At 43.5% G+C, this 13,636-nt stretch overlaps 1 protein-coding gene across 3 annotated transcripts in view; it reads left to right on the forward strand.

The window, feature by feature from the left end:
• The first annotated feature begins 1,479 nt into the window (after positions 1–1,479).
• The window catches only part of LOC310864300 (acetylcholinesterase-like), a 16,421-nt gene continuing 4,264 nt past the window's right edge, over positions 1,480–13,636 (forward strand). The window contains exons 1-8 of one of the 3 annotated variants that reach the window (XM_083772937.1): positions 1,480–1,593; positions 2,816–3,120; positions 3,916–4,144; positions 10,243–10,375; positions 10,579–10,730; positions 11,550–11,736; positions 12,114–12,424; positions 12,539–12,748. In XM_083772937.1, the coding sequence (XP_083629063.1) occupies positions 2,832–3,120; positions 3,916–4,144; positions 10,243–10,375; positions 10,579–10,730; positions 11,550–11,736; positions 12,114–12,424; positions 12,539–12,748 (1,511 nt within the window). In that variant the 5' untranslated portion in view covers positions 1,480–1,593; positions 2,816–2,831. Of the gene's footprint in view, positions 1,594–2,812; positions 3,121–3,915; positions 4,145–10,242; positions 10,376–10,578; positions 10,731–11,549; positions 11,737–12,113; positions 12,425–12,538; positions 12,749–13,636 lie in introns of all 3 variants that reach the window. The other 2 variants (XM_083772936.1, XM_083772938.1) reach the window with 2 other exon arrangements.

Genomic DNA, 13,636 nt, shown 5'->3' on the forward strand with positions numbered 1-13,636 from the left:
ACAGCACAGCTGACAGCTAACAGCTGTGCTAACAGCTAGCTGACAGCTGACAGCTGTGCTAACAGCTAGCTGACAACTAGCTGACATGCTTTTATTTTTTATTTTTCATGTCCTCACTGTACTGCATTACTGCTTGTTTTTTAATGTCGTTGCCTTGCTTTTCTTTTATTCTCCATTGTTCTGTAAAGCACTTTGAGCTGCATTTCATGTCATGAAAGGTGCTATACAAATAAAGTTTTATTATTATTATTATTATTATTATTATTAACCGTTTTTTGAACAATGAAATAATAAATGTCATATCATGAAATACAAAAACGAGTGTTACTGAATAACTTTATGTTAATGCATTAACAGTGCATATCTGGCCACTTATATGAAGCATAGATGTTTGTAATTAATTTGTTTGTGCAGGAGCAAACAGGAGACCATCTTACGCCAGGGCTCCACCGGCCGCTTGGTCTCGCCCACCGGGCGCGTTGCGTCTCCGTCGCGTGCGTCAAAAAACGAACCGGGGCGATTTTAATGGTGACGGAGACGCGAACTTTTTTTTGCAGGTAAACAAAAGTTCAGTCACAGTGTAAGGGTTCGTAATACATTATTAATAAGCAACGTATACATGCAGTCCATTAATGAGTGCACTGTTATCATCAGTGTCGTCCTGTTGATTTCTATATTCAATCCATTTCTCCCATTTTTCAGTGAATAACTCCTCTTGTAGTATGAGTTAGTTTCTCCATTACAAATATCTCCTCCACAATGCTCAGCCACTGCTCACAAACTGGAGTTTCTGGTTTGTACCACAGCCTAAAGGCCTAAGAGCCATATTTCATCATATTTTTCTGGTTGCTTCGTAACACTCAAATATGATTTAAATCCCAAATTGGAAAACGGTGCAGGATTAACTTGGCATGTCTATTGTCTACACTTTGTTGGTGCAGATGTTGTTTGTTGGAGACTGGAGTATATTATAAATGACCGAAAGGCATATAAATGTCTATAATTTCAGTTAGTTTTGTGAACACACAATACAGTTTCAGTTTAGTTTTCGTTTTTTAGTTAGTTTTAGTTAACTATTATAACCTTGGTATACCAGGAGGTGCATGCATAGTCGAAGAAACCTTAATTGTTCCTATAGGGCATAGGAAAGCGCTATAAAAATGCAATCCATTATTATTATTATTATTATTATTATTATTATTATTATAGGCCTATTATAATTAGGCATATTATTATTATTAACATGCAAAGGCTATATCGCTAACTATCGACACAACATTCAACAGGCATTAGCCTACGTGACGTCCTGTAGTTGACCACATGCACCTGTCACCCAGATATCCGGATACCTCCTAGATGTACGTGTCCACTGTCCGGTGTCTCCATATGCATTTTGAAATCTACCGGTATACTCCGTCGTACTTGGTGTCGCTCGCCGAAAATAGCCGATCTACAGTCTCATTGTCTTATATGGGAGTAGGCATCGAGGAGGAGACACTCTAACTGCTGCCTGCACTGTCATATCGTCACTATAAGTGCCACTCTGTTAAATGTTGTGCTCCCGCATACTCCGCACACAACGTGACAGAGAAGGTAAGGGGCAATTGAGTTTCCTTTCATTATTGCTTCCAAACTTAATCTTAAAATTATTGTTAATTTATTACAGGCTGTATTGCTCTGTGCAACTCTGCATGCGCGCGGCGCGCTCTGTTGGTTACAAAACTCTCCAAGTGCGTCTTAATCCTGTAACGTGTGCCAGTGGAGCGTTAAGCTGCATGGACGCTTGCACGTCGTTTGTTTTAAATTATGGAGTGTGGATGAGCTCTATTTAATCAGGCAGATATGTTTTTATAGCTGCGCATGGCCTTAATATGTTCCCAACAAAGTGAGGATTACAATAAGAAGCTTCAGAAAGTAAAAAGTTTACCGAGAGGACGGCCGCAACCGCCAACCATACGAACAGTCCATTCTTGTAAACAAGGATGTTGAACTTTGTGCTCATGTGATTGAACCGAGGTAGCCTATGTGAACTCTTGTTGCATATACAGTAGCCATGTGCTATTTCAGTGTTATGGCCAGGCGGCAGGCCTCCTGCCAGGTGCATATAGAATAAACAACATGTCTGCATGGGGTATAACTAAATAATAATATGCCTATATATATAGTAATTATAAGTTTTAAGAACATGGTAAATATTTTTGTATTATTCAGTTAGACTTTTGTGCGTAAATATTGTTCAGTTACACTTTTGTGCGTAAATATATGTAAATAAAATGCGTTATTATATATCACATGCAACTTCAAGTTGGAATGAGGAATGATATACTGTCATGATGCAACTGTTCCTTGTTGTACTGGCTTGCGTCAGCTGTGTATACAGTATAGTGTTACACCATGTTTACCACAATGCAACTGTTCTCTAAATATATCTGGAAGCCTCCCGTCTACATCTGCTTTTTTTTGTCAGTCCCATATGCTTATAACCACTTAAACCAGGGGGTTTCAACTGATTGTGAACGAGGGACCACCCTGACTTAGAATCAACCTGGGGACCACTGTTGTGTTGGGTGGGGTCGTGGGGATATGGGCTAAAATAGATTAGTGCTTTTGTAACACTTGCTATGCATCGCATGTGCATACTTGTTTCTCAACCAATGGTTCATTGACTATAATTTCATAATAATAATGACCAGACACCAACCGGTCCATTTTTTCCTGAAAAATGAACATTTTGGAGCACAGCATGTCACATAGCGTTGTGCGCGTGTAGATCGGCTACTCGTATAAACAAGACTCTCGTCTGTACTCTCAGCAGGCTCCAATCATCACTCATGGCCGTTGTGGTATACATCCAGTTGCTCCTCTTCCTCGGCTCTTTGGTGGCTGCTCAGAATGACCTCGTGGTCAACACGCCCAACGGAAGGGTCAGAGGTAAACTGGTATCCACGCCGGGAGCAGGACGAGGCGCTGTCAGGGCATTCCTGGGAATTCCCTACGGAAAAGCCCCAGTGGGTGAACTGAGATTCCGCGCTCCTGAACCAGCAGGAGGGTGGGAGGGGATCAGAGATGCCACGAAGTTCCCAAATACCTGTTACCAGCTCCCGGATACGTATTTTCCTGGTACAGGACAAGAAACACACATTCAGTATATAGTGCATGTGAACATAAATACACGATGGGCTAGATACACTAGCAAAAGAAGTATGTGTCCGATGCTGAAATATGTGTCTGATACTGAAATAAAGGATGCACGCACGCACGCACGCACGCACGTCGCACGCAAGCAAGCACGCACGCACGCACGCACGCACGCACGCACGCACGCACGCACGCACGCACGCACGCACGCACGCACGCACGCACGCACGCACAACACACACACACACACACACACACACACACACACACACACACACACACACACACACACGCACGCACGCACACACACACACTAGAGGACACCAACAGCTGATTATGGCCCGGCTCGGGCCATTTAAAAAAAAAGATATATTAATAGATCTCTCCTTTTAGAATTCTATTGAGTCCGAGTTAACCGTCGTCTCGTCTCTGAAGCATGACAAGTATTATTTTTCAATACACGTAGCTCTACATAGTTCAATGGATTGCTTTTTTTGTTGTTATTATTATTATTATTATTATTATTATTATTATTTATTTATTTATTTATTTATTTATTTATTTATTTATTTATTTATTTATTTATTTATTTATTTATTTATTCCATAATTTTCTGCTAAATAAGCAGTTCACTTCATTTTCATCTAAACAAACAGCGGCAGGTATCGTTTCTGTTTTGGAGGTGTCGCGATATTTCGTTGCCAGACAGGAAACGATGGACAAAGTCTTGCGATACAAAGTATTGCGATAGCTTGTTCATTTGTTTATTCTTCCCAGGGTTCAGTGGGGCAGAAATGTGGAACCCCAACACCCCCCTGAGTGAGGACTGTCTCTACCTCAATGTCTGGTCACCAATGGTCAACCACACCATGGGCTCCCCACTGGCTCCTGTACTGGTCTGGATCTATGGAGGCGGGTTCATCGCAGGAACTGCCTCTCTGGATGTATATGACGGTCGCTTCCTTAGCCAGTCAGAAGGCGTGATTGTGGTGTCGATGAATTACAGGTAAGGCTACTTAATCAAAGTACAGTATAGTGTATGCTCTCTATCTCTTCCTCTCCATATACAGTAAAAAGGGTCCTGCAGGTCCTGCAAAAACTAGTCAAGGAGTCAAGAGTCCTTTGTAGATTCAAGCTTCTCCAAACAAACATTTCTTAGACAGGGAATATACATTTCACTAATTATCTATGCATGCCATTTACATTTAACTGATTATCTATGCATGCCATTTACACAACTCTTAACAACGAAGCTGTATGTTCATATTATGGTCAGTAGTAAAATCACCCTTCATCACAACATGTGGTAATCATAAAGGCACACAACATCCTCTGTGGTGTGATCATCCCCAAGAAACATACCAAGGGACAGTAACCCCTAGGGCTTGGACAGTAATGTGGTCATGTGGTCACTCCTATACTTGCTTGATGATGTGGATGTAGAACATAAGCATCAGATGACATCGCTGTTATACTAAAACATTTATTTATGTTCAAAAGACATACATACATATACGGAGATCAAGAGAAAATCATAAACTAGACATAACAAATCTTACATACTCATTCAACTTTTTTTCATTAATAAAACTTGTGTTCAAGATACCCCCCACATGATTGAACAAATACATAAATAAATAAACAAACTCAGTCACACATGTAGGCTGTCACTATGGCAAAATGCAATAATAGACCAAATATGCCTTATCAGGGCTCAACATTTTTTAAATACTTTTTATTGTAGCTAGGCTAATTAAGTTAGTTTGCAACGCGTTGTGGATGTGACGCATTGTGAGCTTGTAGCCCGGTGGTATTTTCTAATGGCTCGGGAGTCGGGACGGGTGCAGTACTTTTAGACAGTTTTTGGTTTATGGACTAGTCATTGGTTAGACCAGTCATTAGTCCTACAACTACAATCTATCTCAAACCCTAACATCCCATGGGGCAGCACACCTAAACCTAACCTTAACCCATGTCTAACCAATGACTAGTCTAAAATAAGTATGCACCCCGTCGGGACACTGTTCAAGAGAACAAACATCTGGAACAGGCAGGCCTTTTTCATCTGTCATTTCCAGAGGGAAGCGAGTGTGTTGCGTGCGCTCGCGCGCAACACACACACACACACACACACACACACACACACACACACACACACACACACACACACACACACACACACACACACACACACACACGCATATATGCACGCGAGCGAATGGCTGACTAGAGCCGCAATTATTTCACATGCTTCTCTATTTACGTACTAGTTCCAACTCCACTTCCTACTTGTTGGTGTCATGTGGGTCTCTGTTATCCAATCCAACCTTTGAAGAGGACGTGATTGGGGTGTCCTTGATGATGCGAATGAAGTACCTCAGTCGCGTGTCATACCCCATGCTTTCACAGAGGACTCGCTTAAAACCAATGACTTATAATAATGACTTATGGCATGTCTACCGACATTCTTTCCTCTCATCACCAAAGACCTAAGCATCTTCCCTGTCCCCCTGGCTTCATACCCTGTACCCACTGCCCAAAACGTACTGCTGTCACCATCATGTCTGTAATGGTGTGGCTTCCATGTGCAATTTGTAATGATTGACAGCAAGTTATGTGGTGTTTGTGAACAAGGCAGCACCGGCAATGATGTGCTAATGTGAGCTTAGCAGGGTGAGGTGAACTGTGATTGGTATAGCAGTGTCAGATGACCTGTGTACTAGTTCATATTGGTCTGCTGCATGTACAGTATTAGGCTCAATAGCAGGGTACAATCGACAGCAGGTTTTTCAGTTTGCTTTACCAGCATCAACAGAAACCTTCATTCACCATGCTTCCATACCGTAGTTAGTATCATCAGTAGTAGAATTAAGACGCCTGAGGGCGAGAAGCGACCTCACTCTAAGGGCGAGGTTGTGTGCACGCATCCGCTTCGTTGACGGCAGACTGCTGGGCGAGCGCTGGCGCTTTGGCATGGGGGGTCAGATCAACATGGAATGAATTCTGTACTGGCCATATAAGGAGCATGTCTTGAGTGCACAGGGTTGATGAGGTCAGATCAACATAATGGAATGTCAGAACAGGTCAGCTCCATATCAGCATATGGAGATCTAAGGGTGGTAGCAGTGACATTCTCTTGAGTGTACAGGGTTTGATGAGGGCCTAGGCAGGGCCGGGCTTACATTTTCGGGCCTGTTGAGAACTCTAGTTTTCGCCGGCTGCCGGGCACGGCTGCACTAATAACTTTGGGGCAGGCTTGAGTTTGACATTTTAATGGACAGGTATAAGTCAAAAGGGAGACATCGAAGAGGAAGGATGGATCAAGGAAGCTCTTAGAAGGAAGTGAAGTGGTCACGTGACTGGGCTGCGCCATGACACTTTCATGGACACTTTCATGGGAGCCAAACTCACACCGGTAGTGCAATGAATACATGGCAGTGAATGGAGCCGGCTGGACCAGCTCATAACAAACATTATACATGAACGATTGCGAGCTTTGTCATATAATTGGTTCAGGAATATGAAAGAAGACATAAGTGATATCACACGTTTTTTCAGAGTGGTTGTTTTTCGACTTAATAACTATTTATTTTTATTGAGGTATTTATAGAAGAGCACATAGTAAGTTTTCTGCCTGGGCTGCTCTCTGCTCTTTGAAAAAATAAATCACATTAAGTAGTATGCACATCAAAAAATAAGACAGCCTAAAATAACGTGTTATATATATTATTTTATTTTCCAGAAGCGATCACTTTACAAAAGGTCTCAGTCATTCATAAATAATGTTTGTTCATGAGCTGGTCACTGAGCTCTCATTGGCTCCAGTGCATTCTGCCGAACTTCCGGGTGTAGTTTGGCTCCCGTGAAAGTGTCCATGAAAGTGTCATGGCGCAGCCCAGTCACGTGACCACTTCACTTCCTTCTAAGAGCTTCCTTGGGATGGATGGGGAAGGATCAACATATGAAATGTCAGAACAGGTTCTGACATAATCCATATATGGAGATCCAAGGGTTTGAGGTTTGAGGTCAAATGTAGAGTTGCTGGCCAATATTGAACATCAGGGATCTCCATATATGGGCTTAACTGCGACAGCAGGTCGCATTTTCTATGACATCAGGGTCTCCACATCTCCATCACTGATGAAGTCACAATTGTCACAAGATGTCACGAGACCTGACGCACTGACAGGAAATGCACAATTCCATAGTTAACTGCGACCTTTGGTCGCAATAAAGCAATATGTGACTGTGCGTGTGTGCGTGCGTGCGTGGGTGTGCGCGAACGCGTGCGCATCATCTGTACAATTTCCTCTCCATCCTTTGACACAATCAACCACTTCATCCTTTCTGATCCTCATCACAGACCCTTGGCATAACTGGTACTGCCCTATCCGCTGCTACCATGGCCTCCGGTTTCACTGCTATGCCCGATGAGACACAACTCTTCCTCTCCACCAAGACCACCACTAAATCCAACCATTCCACCCTCGCCATCTGCTTCACAGGTGTAAATGCATGGAGGCAAAATAACTTTCTCAAATTCAAATGAAATGAATCAGCCCAACTCCCTCACCTGCTCAACCTGTGATTTCTCACTCAATATCGAGTGCTTTTCACCTCCTCCACCCGCGTATGCAACCTTGCCCTCACCTCGCCCTCTCATTCATCCCACACATACTCCAGAGCACAAAAGCTTGCCTTTTTCCATCTATGGAATATTGCCTGCCTCCGGCCCTCACTGTCTCTCTCACTACTCATTCACACATTTATTATATCCAATCTACTGCAACAACATCCTCACCCACATACAGTAGTATCACCACTAAAGTCCTCAATAAACTCCAATATGTTCAAAACTCTGCTGCCCACCTTAGCCATTCCAGAGAAAAGAAGACATTCATTGGCTCCTGGTCAAACACGGTACTTCACAATACTACCGCTCACCTACATGGCATTTTCTGACCTCCTGTAACGCACGTGTGTGTGTGTGTGTGCTTGCGTGCGTGCGCCCCTGCGTGGCTGCGTCTATACTTAATACAGTGTATATATATAAACTATGATGATGTTTTAAAGTATTTGTTTTTATGTCTTTTGATTTGCATTGCTATGTTGTCTTTTAAGTCTGGGTTGTTGAATGTTCCAGCTGCACAACAGCTCAACCATGGGTTGACAAGTGTGAATCTCGTTTGCGTCCGAGCATAGGCATGGCTGAGGCATGGTAACGCCCGCCTGCCTGTGATTGGCCTACCGACACTGCCCGTTTTACTGTCCTCTGAGACACGAGGTTACTCCATGGTGAGAATCAGAATCCAAGACTCCCTTTATGATACGTTTACATTTACAAAACTTTACATTCATTACTCCTGAGCAAATGTATTCTGACGGACCATAGCATTCAACTTAAAACCGTTTTTAAATGCCTCCCAAAACCATGGTACTCGATTAACAGAGACCCTGCTTGGTCTCTAGGGGCATCGGCTTGTGTTGAGCCTTCCAACGGTGTCTACCTTGATCTCCGTCCTGCAGACAATGTGGCCTGGGTTGCAGGGGTCGGTCCAAGTGTGAGCAGCAACATGTTAAATTGAATTTAACTCAGTCTTACCCTTAAAGCAATTATAGCTTAATAACTTTGCAATAGGCTACACTACAGCAGTAGAATCAGTCTACAACTAACCATGCACCAAAAGCCTGTGGGTCTTGCATTCAGTCCTTGAGGATACCTGACTGAACTAACTCCGCAAGCTACGTTTCGTTAGTGTGCAAAGCTGCAGTCAAGGTAATTTCAAATATAAAATATGGTTTAATAATTAAAAACTGTCCTCACTCATTTCCACTATGTTGAAAAGAGTAAAAGAAAAATCCTTCAATGAATATAGTTGTGTCCAAACTGACTGACATACTATATGTACTGTCCAATTATGAATGGACGAGATTATGATCAAGATTGGGGATGTATTAGGTGATCTGGACATGTGCTCTCATCAGGGAGAGAGAAGAACTGTCCACATTCCGTGGGGCAATAAATAAGCTGCATGCAACTCCAGTGGGGTTGGGTTGTAGGCTACCTTCCTGTAGAGTGTGGGGTGTTTTACGATGCCTACAGAGGAAGGGGGGCTGACCCACTGAGTACACACATGTTGATAGCAGGGGAGCAATGGATGAAGTACCATTTCAATTCCTGTAATGTGGGTCAATGTGTGTTCTAAAGTCCATACTTAGATATTGGGTTACCGAACACCTTTATTATAATATCTAAGGGTCGACCAGTATAAGCTAGTCTGAAGTAGCAGCTAGCTTTACACCACAGGAAGTGTGGTGGAAGCTAGTTGACAGGCATGGGCTTACAACCACCACTCCCAGGCAAAGAAGGAGCAGTCTGGGCTTTCGATTGGCTGACAACTTTGCCAGGGAGGTGGGTCCTCAGTCAGGGCCTTCTGTATCCATGTGTGTAAACCAGTAGTGGGTTAGATTCGAGGAGAAGATCATGAGAGCAACAGGCGAGAGGCCAATGGTGAATATACATATTATAAATGTGCATTTAAAATAACATGTTGTGTTGTAATGTGTTTAGATTGTAACAGAGTATGTATTGTGCCTCTTGTTTTGTCTCCCAAATCAGATTTAATACCATAGAGAAAACATAGGTAAACATGAGCATAGGTGATGCAAAGGTGGTAGTGTTGAACTAATCTAATACCAACAGCTAAGTTGTACCAGATCGAGAGAGCGAAGAATGGCTCTCAAGTGGCCGGTCTGGGCCAGCTTAGAATGTTTCAATGAGAGCTGAACTCCCAGCGACAGATAGGATAGGAACAGGCTATTAGGCAAAGATCCGGGGTACTGTATCCACCTGTGTCAGCGGGAGGGGGAAACAAACAGTGTGTATGTATGAGTGTTTATGTGTAATAATGAGTGAATAAAACCTTATAAAAAGCATGCGTTTGTAAAGAAAAGCGATTATTGGAACATTTTAGTTCAGTCTATGCGTGTTGAATCTTAGTTAAAGTCTTGCCGGTTGCTGAGTCCGTCGGATACTCGGTTAATCTCCCGAAATCCGAACACTATATTATGCACATAACCACCGTTTCTTTTTTTCTGTGACAGAATCGGAGCACTGGGTTTCCTGTCACTTCCTGAGAGCAAGTCTATTCATGGAAATGCAGGGCTACTAGACCAGCAACTGGCCCTCCGCTGGGTAACAGACAATATTGATGCTTTTGGAGGTCACCCCTCTAAGGTACAGCTTTTTATTCATTACGTAGATTATGTTTATTAATGCAGATTTTAAATATTTTAAGCCTAGCATGCCATTTACCAAAAAATACAATTAACTATTGTAACACCTTACAGCTTACATCAACAATATAAGTAACTTGTCATCATCATCAAAATCATGTGTGAAAAACCAAGCAAAAGTATAAGGTGGCCTGTTATATCCAGGTGACCTTGTTTGGGGAGAGTGCTGGGGCAGCGTCTGTTGGCTACCACCTTCTTTCCCCAGGCAGCCATGGACTCTTTCAAAGAGCAGTGATGCAAAGTGCTTCTCCTACTGCACCCTGGGCCTTTATCAGTCAGATTGAGGCTAGGGAGAGGTACAGTGGCCTACATGACTATGTTTTCACTATTCATCAGTTCAATCAGCTGTTCATTCATTAATTCATTCCTATAGTGTCTGTCTGTCTGTCTGTCTGTCTGTCTGTCTGTCTGTCTGTCTGTCTGTCTGTCTGTCTGTCTGTCTGTCTGTCTGTCTGTCTGTCTGTCTGTCTGTCTGTCTGTCTGTCTGTCTGTCTGTCACTCACTCACTCACTCACTCACTCACTCACTCACTCACTCACTCACTCACTCACTCACTCACTCACTCACTCACTCACACACTCACTCGTTGAAGTATGACTCGCTCACTTTGTTATTTTGACCAATACGAATACACTCATAATTAGAATTAGTGATTCATAGAGTGCACCGGGTAGAAAACAAAGATGAACAAAACATCCATGCTCATTAAGAGAAGGGCACTCAGACAGAATAAATATCTACCCTCTCTTTCACTCTTCAACCGTGGCTCTCCCAGTTCATCATTATTATTCAGAAGTAGTGACACACACGTCTCAAACGCTGCTCAAATGCATGCAAACTCAATTATGTTCACCATGGCTCATACTGCTCTCATTCATCTTCAGCCCTCTCCCTGTTTCCACCTCCATTCCCATCTTCTCTCTCTCTCTCTCTCTCTCTCTCTCTCTCTCTCTCTCTCTCTCTCTCTCTCTCTCTCTCTCTCTCTCTCGCTTCCTCACCTTTCATCTGTCTCTCACCCTTCCACAATCCCTCACATCTTTCCTTCCTCCTTCTCTCCCTCTCCCCTCTGCACTACTCTCACTCCTTTCTGTCCATTTCTGTCTGTTTTTTTTCAGGTCTGTGAGGCTTGGCCAGCTGCTAGGCTGCCCACTCTCCCCTGCAGCTGATCTGGAGGCGTGTATGCAGAAGATAGACCCGCAGATCATCGTTGAGAAGCAATATTATGCTTATCCTAAACCTGCACTCCTGGCCCTGCCCTTCGTGCCAACTGTAGACAACAACTTCCTACTAGATGAACCAGAAGTAGGTGTGCGGGTGCAGTTTCTGCATGGGCGCATTAGGAAGTTGATGTTGGTGTTGTCACATGTTGAAATGTAGGCTACTAGTGAATGTTGTGGGTAACAGGTACGGTCGCCCCTTTTCCAACTCGCCCCCTACAAAAAGAGAAGGACGGTCGCCCTGGAATTTCAAAAAGTGAAGATAACTCGCCCCAAAGCCATGGATAACTGGCCCCGAAAGCGTGGATATCTCGCCCCAAAGTGTGGCTATGGAATTGGGGCGAGTCGTCTGGTATTCATGTTGTGTGCATACATATGTGCACATTTTGAAATGTGCACACATTGAGGTTGAGAAAAAACTGTAAAAGTTAATAACAACTTATTTTCTCATCACTCATAAAGGTGCTTCTTCGCACTGGCAACTTCCTGAAGACCGATGTACTGCTTGGCGTCAACAAAGATGAAGGAACGTACTTCCTAATTTATGGATCACCAGGATATAACCTCACGAGTCAGAGTCTGATCAGTAGGAAGGACTTCCTGGAGGGGGTGAACCTTGCAATGCCAGGAACCAGTAACGTCACGAGGGAGTCAGCTGTTTTCCTTTACACAGATTGGGCAGATGAGAATAATAGCACAAAACGTCGAGATTCGTTGGGTCACCTGGTTGGAGACCAGGCCTTTGTTTGTCCTGTATTAGAGTTCACTCGCAGGTAATTGACCCAGACAACTCTGTTGATTTTAGAACAAAAAGTAAACAAGTATGCCTGCAGTGCAGTTGTCTTCTTTATACTCAAGTAATACAATATGGTCACTTCCTCTCCCAGGTATGCAGAACATGGAGGGAAACCCCGCCTCTTCCTGTTTGACCACCGCTCATCCACCAACCCCTGGCCAGAGTGGATGGGTGTTATGCATGGCTATGAGATCGAGTTTGTATTCGGAATGCCACTGAATCGAACCCTGGCATACACGCAGGAGGAAGTGACCATGAGCAAGAAGTTTATGAAACACTGGGCCAACTTCGCCCGGACAGGGTAAATAAACATCCATCCATCCATCTATCCATCCACCCATCCATCCATCCATCCATCCATCCATCCATCCATCCATCCATCCATCCATCCATCCATCCATCCATCCATCCATCCATCCATCTATCCATCCATCCATCCATCCATCCATCCATCCATCCATCTATCCATCTATCCATCCACCCGTCCATCCATCCATCCATCCATCCATCCATCCATCCATCCATCCATCCATCCATCCATCCATCTATCCATCCACCCATCCATCCGTCCATCCATCCATCTGTCCATCCATCCATCCATCCGTCCATCCATCCATCCAAAATCCACCCACCCAAAAAAGACATTGGTTGAATGTTGTACGTAAGCACTGGTTCTCAAAGTGGGGTACAGGGACCACCATTCCTTGAGGGGATTTCTTCTTTTTTTTTTATATATTTTTTATCCCACGATGTTGTAACCCATTTTTCACCCCTGTGTCAATCATCTAATGTGATCCTGGGCTCTACACACCCTCCACCAACCTAGTCCCCCACCTAGTCCCCATCCTTGAGGGGATTTCAGTGGGAATACAAGGAGTAGTTGAAACACTTAACACTAGGAAGTCTGAGCAGCCGTTCTGACCGAATTTGAAATTTCAACGTTTATTTTCTTAGCCCATGGAGTCCAGAGAAAGTTCCCCTTGCATGACTTTGTCTAAATATTCGGTTGAAATCATCTCTGTTTTTTTTTCCATTTGAAACATTTTGTAAATATGATTTTAGGCATATATCTCTTACTCAGTCTGACTATAATCGGCCCAATCGACCGCCGTCACCCTTTCTCCCCCTCTCGTCTTTTGTTTGCGCTGCTTGATAATGGTGTTAATGGTGATTCCCCGACATTTCCTTT

This window comes from Protomyctophum parallelum (assembly GCF_964188405.1).
Source record: "Protomyctophum parallelum genome assembly, chromosome: 9".
NCBI classification, from domain to species: Eukaryota; Metazoa; Chordata; class Actinopteri; order Myctophiformes; family Myctophidae; genus Protomyctophum; species Protomyctophum parallelum.